Genomic DNA, 17,145 nt, shown 5'->3' on the forward strand with positions numbered 1-17,145 from the left:
GTCATCCAATCCTATGCTCCACCCTATGAGACCTTCCAATGACTCTGGACCTGCCCTCTACCTAATTACACTGCCCCCTGTGACTGCGACCATTCCCTCCACGAGCCAGCACCCTGAGTTCACCCCACAGGACCATGACATTGACAGTTATCACCCCTCCCTTTAGGTCCATCATGCACTTCACCTTCATTATCTGCTCCAACCACCACCCCCACCACCACCACCAACTCCACACTCAGAACGCTCGGTCCTTCCCTCTACCGCACCTCGAGGCACACGAACCCCACGCTCTGCCCTCCCTGGCTTCCCTCCTCTGCATCTCCAGATACCCAAACCCCACCCTCTGTCCTCCCTGGCTTCCCACCTCTGTACCTCCAAGAACCCAAACCCCACCCTCTGCCCTCCCTGTTTCCTTTCTCCGGATCTCCAGAAACTCAAACCCCACCCTCTGCCTTCCCTGGCTTCCCTCCTCCACATCTCCAGATACTCGAACCCCACTCTCTGCCCTCCCTGGCTTCCCTCCTTTGCACCTCCAGGCACCCAAACACCATCCTCTCAACCATCCCACAACCCCCACAACCCCAACAGAATTCACCCTTGCTCTTCCCAAGCCTGGCACCAAACATCTATTCCAATGTTGGTCTCCCTTGTGCTGAAGAGTTCAAGACACTGACCTCAGACACAACTGCACAAAGCCGACTGGTGCTTTAATTGAATGTGAACCGGGAGCCACGAGATTCATGAGCTCCACTGACTTAATTTAGCAGGTAGGACTTAATTTCAGTTAATTATAAGGTAATAAGTATTCATGGTATGTAAATGTATTGAAAGTTGGAACCTGCCACAGGACAGTATGAGGCCTGACTCACCAAAAACACACTGCTGACTTAATCTCTAACTTTGAATCCGCCATCAGGAGATCAAAATGTCACCTCCTGCCTAATTAAATCACCTTGCCCGCCACAAAACCTTCTCTTGCAGGCCCCATAAAATTCTCCCTCATGACTATGCTTACCACATTGCAGGTAATTGTAACTAATTGTAAGATGAAACTGGATGAGGTGTACAATAGATGGCTGATCCAATATTGTCCATTTTACATTATGGCCCAAAGTTAAATTTAACCCTATTGTCATTTATATTGTCCATACACTTTAGGACACCCTAATCAATGAATGCTTAATGTGTTTATACCACATCTCTCAGCCCACAGTTTTAGAGGCCTTTAAACCATTTACTTCAAATGCAGTAATGCCTCTGATACAATCACAGACCAACTAATACAATGCATATGTATGAAGCATTTATTGCCAAGAATAATTACTACCTTGAGAGTAAATTTGTCTTGATATATTAGACAGATATCATTGTGTAAGGTTGTTTAGAAACACAGTATATATTATCTTTAATAATCGACATTGTTTTTTTTGTTTAACGGTATTATCCAATATAACAGTGAGAGATCTAGCGGAACAAATGCATCAGAGCTCAAGAACGCAGGGATTTTAATCGCCAAATTAATTGAGAAGGATTCCTTTGCTTGATTCCTTTGTTCTGGACCCTGATTAATCTCTTGCCATTTTGCATAAAACTGTTAGGTACAAACAAACAATAGGCTGACCCTTGGATGTAGCATATTGTTGTAAAAAGGAAAAACTTGCATTTATATAGCACCCTTCCCAACCTCAGGACATCCCAAAGTCCTTCACAGTCAAGGAAGTACTTTCGCAGTGTAATCGCTGTTGTAATGTAGGAACTTTCTCCTGTCCGAACAAGAGATGGAATTTAATCAACTTAGTCCCTGCCATTAACGGGTCTGGAACCCGTTGGAGTCTTCAGCGGGCTTTGCCGAGTTTTTAACTGAGCCACGGCATTAGCATACCACTTCCAAGTTCTCCAGACAATCAGGGAAGACTGGTGGGATGTCATGGTGGATCTGTCAAAAAAAGGATTTCTAATTAAAGGGACATGTCATGGGTTACAAAATCTCACCTGCACATGGATCTTTGAGGCTGCAGTAACCACAGAAATGGAGAGGAGACCCTGCTGTGGAACCTGAGGGACTGCAGTAAGATGATCTTCCCCAAAGCCGGGATGAAAAGGACAACCTGTCCAATCAAGCAGGTGTGGATGGAAGCCACCGAGGAAGTCAGCAGCAGAAGTGTGGTCCCTCCAACCTGGATCCAGTGCACCAAGAGGATCCAGGACTTGAGGAGGTCAGGAAAGGTGAGTGGCATAACACTGTCCAGTGCCAATACCTACACTCTGACTTTCCCAGCATTCTCCTGCACAACACTCCTCAGAATAACACACCTTGCAGCTCCACTCATTCCTCTCCCTTCAGGCACCTCACATCCCCATCTGAACAGCCAACACTCACACTCACCTCTTGTGCCCATGCCTCACAGTCATTCTCCTCAAATGTCCTTCCCTCCTCTCCACACAAACCATTTCTAACACTCACAACTCTGTGCTTTCTCTCCTTGCAGGAGAAGAGAACACATAATGTGTGCCCACCTGGCCCACTGGGAAGGAGGTCTTGCTTCAGGACATTGTAGATGTCTGGAATGACCTGCCATAAAAACCTAAGCTTCCTGAGGCACTGGTGCTCACACATGTTGAGAGAGCTGTAGACCCTATGTGGGGGTCTCACCTCCTTGGAGCTGGATCTCTGTGTCCATCTCCTCTGCTCCGTGGGGGGCATGTTTCTGAAGGGAGGGCTGCTGGTGTTTCTCCTGCTGTTGCTGATGGCATTAATGTTGTCTTTGCTGCTCTTCTTGTTCCTCATTGCAAGTGCAAGATAGAACTGCAGAAGCTGCTCCCATGCTATGGTGAAGACTGACAGCAGGGAAGTGCAGCTGAAGGTGATTGAAGTGCAAGATAGGTGAAGTGACTTCCTAGAAATTGTCAATCACTTGTCAAGCAGTGAAAGCACTCTCTGAGAAGAAGTGCTGTTCTCTCTCCCTCTCACCTGGTCATGGCTGGAGCTCTTCAGTTTCACTGATCAGTGAAAGTGGCAAGCTGAGAAGGCTTTGAAGAAGCACTCCCCATTATGTACTCGTCTTGGTGACGCTGGCGAGTTCCACACAGATCAGGAAATAGGTCCGCTGGCTGTTAAATCTAGACTCCTTGGTTAAAACAGGACAATTGTTTATTATAATTTATAAATGCCTTACTCAACTGCTGCACAAGGGTTCCCCACTTGCCTGCAAACCTGACCGGATGAAACACGAAACTGGGCAAGATGATGTTGGGATCCTGACCCAATGTCACTTTTAGGAGATTTAAATCCCCATATACACCCAGACCCACCTCCCCTTGCCTGTAAAACCTCCACCGAAGACCTGTTCCCAGCCCACAAAGAAGATTTTGCTTCCCAAGCAAGATCTGACCCCTGAATACGATCTGATTCCCTGAACAAGCTCTGACCCCAAAGAAGACTCTCCGCAAACACGACTCTGCCCCCCATGACCATGAGCCCTGCTTCCAGGACAAAATCTCTTCCATCTTGACCACGATCTCCTACCTCCCTGTGATCTCTCACTCTTTGCCCTCCAGCTGCAGCATTTTGCTGCAGGCTTTCTTGCCCATAGGCAAGCAGCCTGTCAATCAGGCTGGCTGTTAGGTAGGGATCCTGTTGAAAACTTACGTCCTGCAGTTGTCTGCACCTCTGTTCTTTCATGCTTCCCATCTGGAACTTCTCCCCCGCTCTCCCCCCTTCTCCCCATGTATATCAGGGCCAATAGCTAATATGCTTTAAGTGATATTGTTTGAGGGAAAAATATTGGCCAGGACACCGGGGAGAACTCTCCTCTTCTTCAAAATAGTGCCACAGAATCTTTTCTGTCCACTTGAAAGAAAAGACAGGGCCTCAGTTAATATCTCTGCTGAAAGACAGCACCTCCAGCAGTGCAGCACTCCCTCAGTGCCAAAACTAACACTTTGCATCAACAAACTTTACTGGTGTGAAATAGTTTTGTAGGAAAGGTGTTCCACCTGTCACACTTCCAATCTCATCGACAGGGAGAGCCAAGTGGAGGCCAGGTCCTCCCTCAGAAACTGGGGAAAGATGGAAAGAGTTGAGATTGACAGACGAGGCCTGGTCACACAGAACAGCAAAGGCTAATCGTCCAGACTGCCTGTCAGTCAGAAGATGCAGAGTGCAAGAAGACTAAAATATGGGGAGAAAAACAAATTTATTTTTTCCTGCTGAAGAAAGGTGACTTTTAAATAAGGATTATTTAAAACTTGCTTCCTATTTCATAATAACAAATTGTGCACATGTAAGGACATTTAAGAAATATAAAACAGAACCTTCTGACATCATACTCACCATTACAAAATTATAGTTGGTGTCCCTTCAATACTATTGCACCAATCAGAAAATCTTGATAATGAATTAGCTAACATAAACAGAAATATATTCTTTTAAAAGGTACCTGGACATGTACCTAAGGTGCTGTAACCTGGAGGACTATGGATCAGGTGCTGGAAGGTGGGATTAGTTTGGGTGGATAGTTTATTCAGCCGGCACAGACACGATGGGCTGAATGGCCTCCTTCTGTGTTGTACCTTTTCTATTGTTCTATATGTTTTACATTCTGATGTGCTGTATTTACAGTAAATATAAAGTCACATTATGGAAAAGAAAATCACATTGCATGGTTGTTTATAAGTTTAACCTTTCATTTTCCTAATTACTTCTCCCTTAAATTGTCAACTTGAACTGATGTTTCTCTGCCGTATTTATATTACACGCCTTCATGCAGAGGTATCATCACATGGGATGATGTTTTGTGCGGATAACGATAAAGCCATAATCAACCAACACTTTCTGTGATGTCTCACCCAACATGAATACTACAGTTTGAGTCTCTGACCTGTATGGACCTTCCCCCAAAATCTATGACACCCACTTCTAGAAAGGTGAGGGGTAATTTCAACCTAACCCACTGGGCGGGCAAGCCAGGGGATCAGGTGGACTGACCAATATTGCTCTCCATTAGTTTAAGAGAGTAAAATCAGGCTGGATGAGAAACCAGTGTTGCACCCAATCTCAGCAGCTTCCTAATGGGTTGGCTAATGGAGGCAACAAGTATGATTTGTTGAGCACTCCTAAACTTATATCGCCATTGTTGTTTTGGTGCCGCTGCTCGGAATCCACTCATTGATGTGATGAATAGAAATGAGAAGACAAGCAGCTTCACACAGGCTAACTGTTTCACATATAAATGTGCCACCTATCTACTTTTTGTTCAAGTTTGGCTACTACATCAATTTAAGTCAGTGCATTTTCATTGTCAACAGTTGTTCCTTGAATTCCATTATTGCATATTTATTAAAAAACAGCATTACACAAAGGTAAAAGTAGCCAAATGTTTTCTTTTCATAGGCTGTTTAGGTGAATATAATGCAGCCTAATTGGGATACATAAAGTTTGAATCAATGTTCTGATTAATCTGCATAAATGTCAAGACGTGCTTACCAACAGATCTTGGTGTTTTATTTAGGATTTATTTACCAGTGGTTTAACAGTGCTGGGAATAATTATTTCAAAGCCTTCAGGTCCACATAATTTAAATGAGACAAACCAGCTAGGAAGAAATAAAAGCAAAATACTGCGGATGCTGGAAATCTGAAATATCTTTTTTTCATTTTTACATTTTTTACAACCTTTTTTTGCATTTATTTTATTTCATCTTAGTTTGTTCAGTTTGCTTACCCACTGTTTTTTTTTCATGTTTGCACTTGCTGCTGTTCAATATTCAGTCCGTCAACACCTTTTCTGTACTAATGCTTTGTCTTTCAACACACAAACATATTGTTTGCCTTTGCTCCATGACCTTTTGGTCAGCTATGTGGCCTTGTCCAATCTACACCTTCTCCTTTGTTATCTCTTACCCCACCCCCACCTCACTTGCTTATAACCTGTGACATTTTTAATATTTGTCAGTTCCGAGGAAGGGTCACTGACCCGAAACGTTAACTCTGCTTCTCTTTCCACAGATGCTGCCAGACCTGCTGAGTGATTCCAGCATTTCTTGTTTTTATTTCAGCTAGGAAGAAATATAAGTGCAAATAGGACTACATTGCCCTGCTGCATGCACCAGAATGCAAGTGGGCCACAGTTTGTAGACCCTGGCAATGAGTTATGGGAAGTTTATCAACCAACAGTCAATACCGAATTCTCTTATTTTCAAAGAAAGGGAATGACTTGATTGGCTTTGTATTTATACATATCTATTGTTACCTTGTTGACAGGTAGTCAGTGTATGGTATATTAACAAGGAAATTATGTTTGAAATTATGCTGATCATTTTTATAAGTTCTGCCAGCACTACTACTTCTTCTTCTTTGGCCTCCTTGTCTTGAGAGACAATGGGTAAGCGCCTGGAGGTGGTCAGTGGTTTGTGAAGCAGCGTCTGGAGTGGCTATAAAGGCCAATTATAGAGTGACAGACTCTTCCACAGGTGCTGCAGATAAAATTGGTTGTCGGGGCTGTTACACAGTTGGCTCTCCCCTTGCACTTCTGTCTTTCTTCCTGCCAACAGCTAAGTCTCTTCGACTCGCCACACTTTAGCCCCGCCTTTATTGCTGCCCGCCAGCTCTGGCGATCGCTGGCAACTGACTCCCACGACTTGTGATCAATGTCACAGGACTTAATGTCACGTTTGCATACGTCTTTAAAATGGAGACACGGACGGCCGGTGGGTCTGATACCAGTGATGAGCTCGCTGTACAATGTGTCCTTGGGGATCCGCCATCTTCCATGCGGCTCACATGGCCAAGCCATCTCAAGCGCTGCTGGCTCAGTAGGGTGTATATGCTGGGGATGTTGGCCGCCTCGAGGACTTCTGTGTTGGATATACGGTCCTGCCACCTGATACCAAGAATTCTCCGGAGGCAGCGAAGCTGGAATGAATTGAGAGGTCGCTCTTGGCCGAGATACATTGTCCAGGCCTCGCTGCCGTAGAGCAAGGTACTGAGGACATAGGCTTGATACACTCGGACTTTTGTGTTCCGTGTCAGTGCTAACAGGGGGTAAACAATAATAATCCCTGCATTTTGTATAAGTTCCCTGCAGAGCTTCAGAAAAAAGCTGGGCAGATTCCTAAGAGGGGAGAACAGTCTAAGTTACGAATGGTAGGTTTGGGGAGTAGTCAAGATTAGCCATACTAATGAGCTACCTTGGTCTCCCAGATTGATTCCCTTCAGGCATTGGACAAACATTTCACAGAGCTTTTGTGAAATTGGATAAAGGTTGTTTTGCCAGGAGACTGGATGGTGGAGGGGTGAGATGGTGGTGTATATGGGCTGTGCCTTGTCTGGATGGGGTAGGCTTGATGAATCATGTTATCTTTTCCACTCCATTCAAATTTATAAAGCTTCTGTAATTAAAAAAAAAATTCCAAGGCACTTTACAGAGTGGTAAATAAATATCAGTACCAGAGAAGGAGCAATAATCTTCAGCAATCCTGCAATACGTTATATGAAGAGTTTTCAAAATATTCTGAGAAACCCCACTCCCCACCCCCACCCCCACCCCCACCCCCACACTGTCCCCAATCCATTCCTTCCTCCAAGAGTTTTAGTATTGGAAAATGTAACTTCACTGTGCCCTGAACAACATTAAACCTCAGTAAAATACAGTACATGAAAAGTCAGTTGAATACATCCAATACATTGTTTTACTGTATCTTCATGACAATGTGTTAGTGAACAGTTTTGTTTTGTTTAGGGATGGAGAAAAGCTGTTTGTCACGTTCATCATGATGATATATATTTATCATTTAATTTTCCATTTTAACGTAATGTAGGCCATTGCTTTTAAAATGCATGGAAGCCAAATCAAACCCACTTCTTCTGGCAACAACGTGTGATCAACTCCATTTTCTTAATCTCTACCTTTCTTTACCTGGTCATTCCCCTCCCTCCCCCTTGAATGTTTCTCTGCTTTCCTGCTCCCCTGAAAGGGTACAGTTCCATGGGCAAGCAATGTTCGCCAGCACTCACCCAGGTGGACATTATTCAAGTGCAAGTGTCAGCAGACCTTTTGAATGTGAGGCAGCATCACAGCCAAGACCCAATGAGACCCAATGCCACACACAACACTTTCAGTGGAAGTTGATGAACATGCAGCTGATGTGAATCGTAACACTTGAGCACTACCTTGGCTGAGATCTGTTAACTTCAACACAGAAAAGTGATTCAACTTGGGAACTTTTTGCTCTGTAAGGCCCATCTACTCACTAATTAAACTTGATGAGACCTCACGGGACCTTAATCTTCAACTTGGCTGGCTGTCCTCCATAGATGACAAATAATTCTGTTTAATTAATAGGGTAGCCTTGAATCTTGCTGTCAATCAGGGAGCTCCTTGGCTTCTTCACCAAGGACTTAATCAATAATTCTGATAGCTTGTTCCCCTTGTCTACCATTTTGAGGAGGAAACAACCCCTCTTGTCTTTCGTTGAGATTTGTTAATCTTAAACATGAGATCTCCAATCCCGACTCAACATCCCAGTCAAGCAACCTGCTTAAGTCTACCTCATGGAGCTCTGAGTTTTAAAGGATTGAATTGTATCCCCTCTCAACCATTCTCCAATGAAAGAAAGTTGAAATGCTGGGACACTGTGCTTATTAGCCTGAACTGGATCTCCAAGTAACAGAATCATAACCATCAAAACTTTCAGAAGCAAATCAATGTCCATTGCAAGGTAGAGAGCCTGAAACTGAAAGTAATACACTTAATTAGTAATCTATACAAGAAATATCCACTTCAACTTATAGTCAGCTGATTTTCAGATACATTCCACATATGTGTGTGTTTGTAAACCAACAAAAAGGTTTTTTCATGGAGACAGTGCCTCTTTAAAGAATTATGAATATCCATCTTTTGAGGACTGCAGAAAGTGACAACAAAGTTTAAAATAATCTATAAAAATGCTACAATCAGGAAGTGTCCTTTACGCTTGGTTTCTACACATTAAACCTTGGCATTTCCGGTGAAATTTGGTTCATATTTGCTTTGTGTGATGGAAACTCTATTGTGACAAATGCCATTCCACACGTAGGCTCGGTCCTTTTCTGTGTACCTTGTATTACGGCACTGGATTTAGTTTTCATTGCTGTTGCTTCCACTTGTCCGAGCAGGATTGAAAGGATCTTCATCAGATTTGTCTGGTTCAACGCGCATTAAGGAGCGTTTCCTTTTGTTCGACAGCTGATTGCTTGACACGGAGGATTTTCTAGTGAAGGAACTTGTGAGTCTTCGTCTAAAGTTCTCCCCAGAGAAGAAGTACAAGAGCGGATCAAAGCAGGTATTGGCAGCTGCCAGACAGAGTGTGACCACTACTGACTTTTGCATGTAAATAATGTCATCGCAGCTATTCCCCTTCTGCTGCAGAGAATGCAGGTGAACTGTGCGCTGGATGTGATAGGGCATGAAGCTGATCAGGAAGGCACCTAGCACGATTATGATCAGATGCACTGCTCTTTGACGTGATCCTTTCTTCTTGTGAATGGATGCTGTGCTTTTCATTAAAGTCCTTACAATAAATGTGTAACAAATAAGAATGATGAGAAATGGCAGGATGAAGCCTAAAACCAGAGAAATGTAGTTCATGATCAAAAGGTTTTTCAGAATTTGTTTATTCCCAACACGTGGAGGTTCGAAGCACTTTGTTTTATTTCCACGGACGTGAGAGCCTGAAAGCAGGAATGGGATGCTGGTAAGAGTGACAAAAACCCAAATCACAGCACAGACTATCTTGGCCTTTTTAACATTCACTATTTTCAGGTTCTTAACAGGGAACACAATGGCCAGGAAACGAGTGAAACTCATGGCAGTCATGAAGTAAATGCTGCAATACAGATTTACATAGAGAGAATAAGAGCTAATTCGGCACAAGAAGTCCCCAAAAATCCATCTGCCTTTGTAAGCGTAGTAAACCACACGCAAAGGTAAGGTGCAAACACACAGCATGTCCGACACTGCCAGGTTGAGCATGTAGACATTGAAGGCCGTTCTCTGCTTGAAAGTTTTCACAAGTACAAACAGAGCAAAGGCATTTCCTGACAAGCCCACAACAAAGACCAGGGAGTACACTGTAGAATAGACTTGATTTCGGAAATCATCAATCAGTGGGCAGAGAGACACGTTGCTCCTTGAAAAGTTTGATGCGGTCCCCATAATTTCTTCACCCATTTTCAAAGATTTTGTTGGAAGGCAATGTCTTCAGAATCTACACAGGAAAAAAAAGATGAAACGCAATGAATGCAGTGGAACCTGACTCACTATAACCATACAGCAACCTTAAGGGTTAGTGTGATATTGAAACTTGAAACCTTGTCTGTTTGGAACATCTGCCTGCCAGAGGCAATGTTGAGTTGGCAATCAGATGAATGTTGTTGTAAATATTTTCTTAAACTGCACTTACGCAGCCCATTGTATTATTTTTTTTCTCTTTGTATGTATTATGGGAGTGCAGCCACTTTTTAACTTAAATAAATATGGTAGCTTGCAATTGACCACATTAATAAACCACTTTCATTTGTGCTGCACCTTTAAAGTAATAAAATGTTCCAAAGTGCTGTACAAGAGAGGGGTGAAATCTCACACTGAGCAGGGAATTGGGTGAAGATTTAGAGGAAGTGACAGAAGGTGAGGTCAAAGAGGTAGGTTTTTAAGAAGGCTTTTGAAAGATGGAATGGATGATGCAAAGTAGATGAGTTGAGGGGAGAATTGAGAGAATTGTAATTGTTCAATTAGGGGCTATTGTTTCTGGAGACATCTTGAGGCTAGTTAGAGTTCAATTGTTGTTTGAGGCATTCTGAGGTGTACTAGATTCTAATTGTAAATTTGCAACTCCTATTGTAGTGAATAGAGGCAAGCACATTATCAGTATCAGGATCAGATCATCTTCTCAAGGGCAATTAGGGATGGGCAATAAATGCCGGCGACACCCACATTCCATGAACGAATAATAAAAAAATTACATTTTTCATCTTTAAAATATGATTGAACTGTAACTTGTTGTTGATTATGAATATGCTTGAGATAATTAGGCACAGGGTGTGAACTTGCACTGAGATGGAATTGTTAGACAGCATCCATGTGTCAAGTTAATCTGGCAATTTGTTTGGCACTTCACAATTATATTAAAATATAAGCTACACCATCACCTTCATTCGAGCCAGAACCTGAATCTGGGTGAGGGTTATTCCACAAAGAAAGTGGTAAAATTAATCTTAAGCCATCTTGAGCCAGCTAGCAGGGTGTGCACACAGCACATAAAGGAAACAATTTATAACGGCGCAATGCATAATCAGGATGAAAATTAGGAAACCAAGCTGACTTGTTTCCTGCCTATCCAGGGGTTAAGGATCAAGTGAAATTGAAGCTAACATTTTTATCAAGCCATCGCCAATAGTTTCTCAAATTATATTTTGCAATCTCTGCTGTTATGGGTGACTACACTTTGTTAGTTTTAAGCATGAAAGATTTTTAGTTCAAACATCTGCTAATTATCACTCATCATATCTCTGACCACAGTTTTCCTGTGACCTGTATTTCAACTACTACGACCAAGAAATCCTCTGCACTTTCTAACTTGTGCAATCCTGGATAATGATTGTTAGCAAGCTTTTCAACCTGTGGGCCTCAGGCCTGATTCTATAATGTCTACACACTAATACTCTGGGCAGACGTCAGTACATAATCAGGATAAGAATCAGGAAACCAAGCTGACTTGTTTCCTGCCTATCCAGGGGACACCTAAGCCACTTTGTAGCAGTCCCACCAGCTGAGATCATCAAAGTTTTTACTCAGCAGGGATTGTGCTTGTTTTCTCCCAGTCTGCATGGTTTGGTTTCGCACCGTTAATCCAGTGAACCACAAAGGCAGGTAATAATTACATTTAAAAAATACTCATTGTTATGGGAGTGGAAGCTGTGAGTGTTGTTGTTGAGAGGAGAGTGAGGGAATGGTAAATTCTGGTGAGCAGCGGGAAAGAGAGAGACCAGCAGCGAAGATAAAAGCAGCACAGAGACAGCGAGAACTCAGTTGGTGAGCAGCAGGTAAGAGCAGGGAAAAATTGAAAATGATGTCAGAGTGTCGTCACAATCAACAGAGAGAGCAGGGAAACAGAAAGCCGCCAGGGTGAGTATACAGGTAAGCTTTTAATTTAATTTAATTTAAATCAAACATAGCATCAAACATCACCGGCAAGCAGGTAGGTGATTGGTTTGGGAAGAAGCTTCCTGTTTGGTGAGTATCTGGTAAGTGACTAAAATAAGTAAAGTAAGTAAAATGGGTTAGTAACTGAAGTAAAGAGAAAGGCAAGGTCTACAGTTTTTTTTTACACATAGTAAGTAGTGTTTTTTAGGGAATCAAGGTCCTGAGTGTAAATAATCTCTAATTTCTGAGTAATTTAAGGGAGTAAATCAAGGGTAGGTCATGGCAGGGCAGCTCGGCGGCGTGGAGTGCTCCTCCTGTGCAATGCGGGAAGTCAGGGATACTTCCAATGTCCAGGGCGAACACGTGTGCAGGAAGTGTTTCCAGCTGCAGCTACTCGAAATCCATGTTTAGGATCTGGAGTGGCAGCTGGGGATACTGTGGAGCATCCACAAGGCTGAGATCATGCAGGGAGGTGGTCACACCGCAGGTAAAGACTGCTCAGGCAGAAAGGGAAAGGGTGACCACCAGGCAGAGTAGAAGAATTAAGTAGGTAGTGCAGGAGTCCCATGGGTCCATCTCCCTCTTTAACAGATTTTAATGAAGTTTGATGCAAGTTTATTATACTTTCTCCACTTTTCAATTCTATCCCTTTGGAAATGAACCCCAGTGCTTAGTTTGCTATAAACCTGCATCACTAATTTTGGTGATTTGTATATCTGTACCCTTAGATTCTTTTACTCCTCCCATTCAGACTCTTTTTATCCCAGTATTATTTGGCCTCCTTAGTCTTCCTATTAAAATGCACAACAGCACACTGATCTATGTTGAAATTCATTTGCCAATTATATGCCCATTGTACAAGTTTATTAATGCCTTCCTGTATATTGTCACATTTTCCTTTGTATTAACTAAACTTCCCAATTTGTTGTTGTCTGCAAATTTTGGAATTTCGATTCCCTAGCCCAAATCATCAATGTAAATTATGAAGAGCAGTGGGCCCAGCACCAATCACTGTGGAACACTGCTTGCCACATTTTTTCAGTCTGAGTAGCTATCCTCTGTTACAAAAACAAGAAATGCTGGAATCACTCAGCAGGTCTGGCAGCATCTGTGGAAAGAGAAGCAGAGTTAACGTTTCGGGTCAGTGACCCTTCTTCGGAACTGACAAATATTAGAAAAGTCACAGATTATAAGCAAGTGAGGTGGGGGTGGGGCAAGAGATAACAAAGGAGAAGGTGCAGATTGGACCAGGCCACATAGCTGACCAAAAGGTCACGGAGCAAAGGCAAACAATATGTTAATGGTGTGTTGAAAGACAAAGCATTAGTACAGATTAGGTGTGAATACACTGAATATTGAACAACAGCAAGTGCAAACCTGAAAAAAAACCTGAAAAAAACAGTGGGTAAGCAAACTGAACAAACTAAGATGAAATGAAATAAATGCAAAAAAAGATTGTAAAAAATGTAAAAAAGAATGTAAAAAAAAGGGAAGAAAAAATAACTAAAAATGAAAGTAAAATGGGGGGCTGTCATGCTCTGAAATTATTGAATTCAATGTTCAGTCCGGCAGGCTGTAGTGTGCCTAATCGGTAGATGAGATGCTGTTCCTCGAGCTTGCGTTGATGTTCACTGGAACACTGCAGCAATCCCAGGACAGAGATGTGAGCATGAGAGCAGGGGGGGAGTGTTGAAATGGCAAGCAACCAGAAGCTCAGGGTCCTGCTTGCGGACTGAGCGGAGATGTTCCGCAAAGCGGTCACCCAGTCTGCGCTTGGTCTCCCCAATGTAGAGGAGACCACACTGTGAGCAGCGAATACAGTATACTACATTGAAAGAAGTACAAGTAAATCGCTGCTTCACCTGAAAGGAGTGTTTGGGGCCTGGGATAGTGAGGAGAGAGGAGGTAAATGGGCAGGTATTACACCTCCTGCGATTGCAGGGGAAGGTGCCCTGGGACGGGGACGAGGTGGTGGGGGTAATGGAGGAGTGGACCAGGGTGTCACGGAGGGAACGATCCCTTCGGAATGCTGACAGGGGAAGGGAGAGGAAGATGCGACTGGTAGTGGCATCACGATGGAGGTGGCGGAAATGGCGGAGGATGATCCTTTGGATATGGAGGCTGGTGGGATGAAAAGTGAGGACAAGGGGAACCCTGTCATGGTTCTGGGAGGGAGGGGAAGGGGTGAGGGTAGAGGTGCGGGGAATGGGTCGGACACGGTTGAGGGCCCTGTCAACCACAGTGGGGGGAAATCCTCGGTTGAGGAAAAAGGTCATATCAGAAGCACCGTCATGGAAGATAGCATCATCAGAGCAGATGCGTCGGAGACGGAGAAACTGGGAGAATGGAATGGAGTCCTTACAGGAGGTAGGGTGTGAAGAAGTGTAGTCGAGGTAGCTGTGGGAGTCAGTGGGCTTATAATGGATATTAGTAGACAACCTATCCCCAGAGATGGAGACAGAGAAGTCGAGGAAGGGAAGGGAAGTGTCAGAGATCAGAGATAGCTATCCTCTATTTCCTGTTTATCAGCCAGTTTGCTATCCTGCTACTTTTCCTCTGACTCCACATATTCTGATCTTATCGACGACCTTATGAAATCCATATATATATTACATCTATGACTTTACCCTTGTCTATAATTTCTGTTACTTCTTCAAAGAATTCAAGAAGGTTGATCAAGCATGATCTTCCCTTTAGAAATCTGTGCTATCTGCTCATTATTGTACTTTTACTTTCTAGATGTTTTTCTGTTGAATCTTTGAGTAAAGATTCCATTATCTTGCCTACCACAGATGTTAAGATAACTGGTCTATAGTTCCCTGACGTCAATTTATCTCCCTTTTTAAATATAGGAATAAAATTAGCTGTTCACTAGTCCTCTAGCGTGATTCTCTTTTCTAATGAATTTTTATTTATATGTAATAGTGTCTTCTTCCTTTAATATGAAATCCATCCAGATCAGGGGGTTTATCCTTTTGGTTTTCACTAGATTATCAGTTATCTCCCCCTTTCTATCTTAAGTGGCTTTATAACCTTTTGATCTCTTCTTCTAATATCATGCCCACCTTGTTAGTTTCCCTGGTAAATACCAAGGAAGAGCAGCTACTCTTTATTTCTACAATTTCAGTGCCATTACCTGTGAGTTTATCTTGTATATCCTTTAGTGGCCCTATTCCTATCCTAATTTTTCTTTTATTTATGTGTCTGTAGAATAAGTTACTATTTCTTTTTATATTCCTCAATAATTTAATTTTGTAGTTCCTTTTTGCTTTCCAAATTTTTTTGACTTCTTTTCAAACCTCTTTGTACTCCTTTTATCATCCTCTCCTTTTTGCCTATGCCCCTCGTGCATACTTTTTTGTTTAGTTTCAATTTTACCTTTATTTATTTCATCCAGGTGTTTAATCATTCACTTGTTTTTTATAGCAGATTATATTTCTCCTGATCTCTATTGTTCACTTTTAAATATTTTTCACTGCTGCTCTATCACTTTGCTGATTATTTTTCCAGTTTACCTCCCTAGTTCCATTCTAATCCACTCAAAATAAACTTTTTACAATCTATTACTTTTGTCTTTGTCTTAATGTGGTCTATCTCAATCATGATTTTAAACCTTATTATGTTATGATCGCCATTGCCTGGATTGTCCCCTAAGTTTACTTCTTTTATCTGCTCTGGTTCATTTCCCACTACTAGATCCTGCAGTGATTCCTTTCGTTAGACTCCTTTTGTTCTGGGTAAGAAAAGAATGCTGAACACGCCATAAAAACTCCATTCCTTATTCCCCTTCTCTTCTTTCCAGATTATTTGAAAGTTGTTGAAAATTCCATGATTATTATTCTTTGACTTTTACTCATTTCTTAGATTTGCCTATATATTCTTCCCTCAGTTCCTTTCCACTAGTAGGTGGTCTGCAGTTTTCCTCAAATTAACATGCTCAATCATTTCTTATCCTTTGATTCAATCCATATGGATTCAGTTTCCATCTTTTTTTTTAAAGAGATATAGCACTGAAACAGGCCCTTCGGCCCACCGAGTCTGTGCCGACCAAGAACCACCCATTTTATACTAACCCTATAGTAATCCCATATTCCCTACCACCTACCTACACTAGGGGCAATTTACAATGGCCAATTTACCTATCACCTGCAAGTCTTTGGCAGTGGGAGGAAACCGCAGCACCCGACGAAAGCCCACGCGGTCACAGGGAGAACTTGCAAACTCCACACAAGCAGTACCCAGAATTGAACCCGGGTCCCTGGAGCTGTGAGGCTGTGGTGCTAACCACTGCGCCACTGTGCTGCCCTAATGTTAGTCCGGTCTCTTTTTTTCTCCAGCTATTAAGCTATCTATAATTTCCCAATAACCCATCCCTTTCTTACTTCCCTATCCTTTCTAAATGTATATTCTGTAATATTTAACTGCCAGACCTGTTCTTCATTAATCCATGTTTCATTTATTCCTACAACATCTGAAACGTTGCAACAAGTTATTACCTTCAGTTCCCCATTTTGTTTTGGATGCCATGTACATTGCAGTACTGGCAATTTAATTTGTTTTTATTAACTGGTCCCCTCAGTTTATTTTTAACAGTCATTTTATACTTATGTTCTATAACCAAAACTGTTTTCTGGCTGTTCATATTGCCCTTATTCTTTACCTTGATCTAACCATTACTCTCATCTCATATTTCTTTTAGTTTTAGGTTTATGCTATTTTCACCTGATCGTTGTACTTGTTTATTAATTAGCAGTAAATTATATCTATAACTAACAGAACCACTTGTCGTCTGGTTATAATTCGAATAAATTTAAGTTGAAATTAACTAGTAATTTATTACTGATTATTTATCATTTATATGAAGCAGATGTATTTAGGCTATTTAGCTTCCTGGATCTATTTGTTTGCCTAAAGGATATTATGCACATAAAACTTAAGATAATTGATACAGTAAAACTTAGCTCAGA

At 42.2% G+C, this 17,145-nt stretch overlaps 1 protein-coding gene across 2 annotated transcripts in view; it reads right to left on the bottom strand.

The window, feature by feature from the left end:
* Positions 1-5,319: 5,319 nt before the first annotated feature.
* cysltr1 (cysteinyl leukotriene receptor 1) overlaps positions 5,320-17,145 on the bottom strand; it is a 34,050-nt gene continuing 22,224 nt past the window's right edge. For both annotated transcript variants that reach the window (XM_068047742.1, XM_068047743.1), the window contains one exon: positions 5,320-10,244. In XM_068047742.1, the coding sequence (XP_067903843.1) occupies positions 9,116-10,207 (1,092 nt within the window). In that variant the 5' untranslated portion in view covers positions 10,208-10,244 and the 3' untranslated portion in view covers positions 5,320-9,115. The remainder of the gene's footprint in view (positions 10,245-17,145) is intronic.

This window comes from Heterodontus francisci, chromosome 15, assembly GCF_036365525.1.
Source record: "Heterodontus francisci isolate sHetFra1 chromosome 15, sHetFra1.hap1, whole genome shotgun sequence".
NCBI classification, from domain to species: domain Eukaryota; kingdom Metazoa; phylum Chordata; class Chondrichthyes; order Heterodontiformes; family Heterodontidae; genus Heterodontus; species Heterodontus francisci.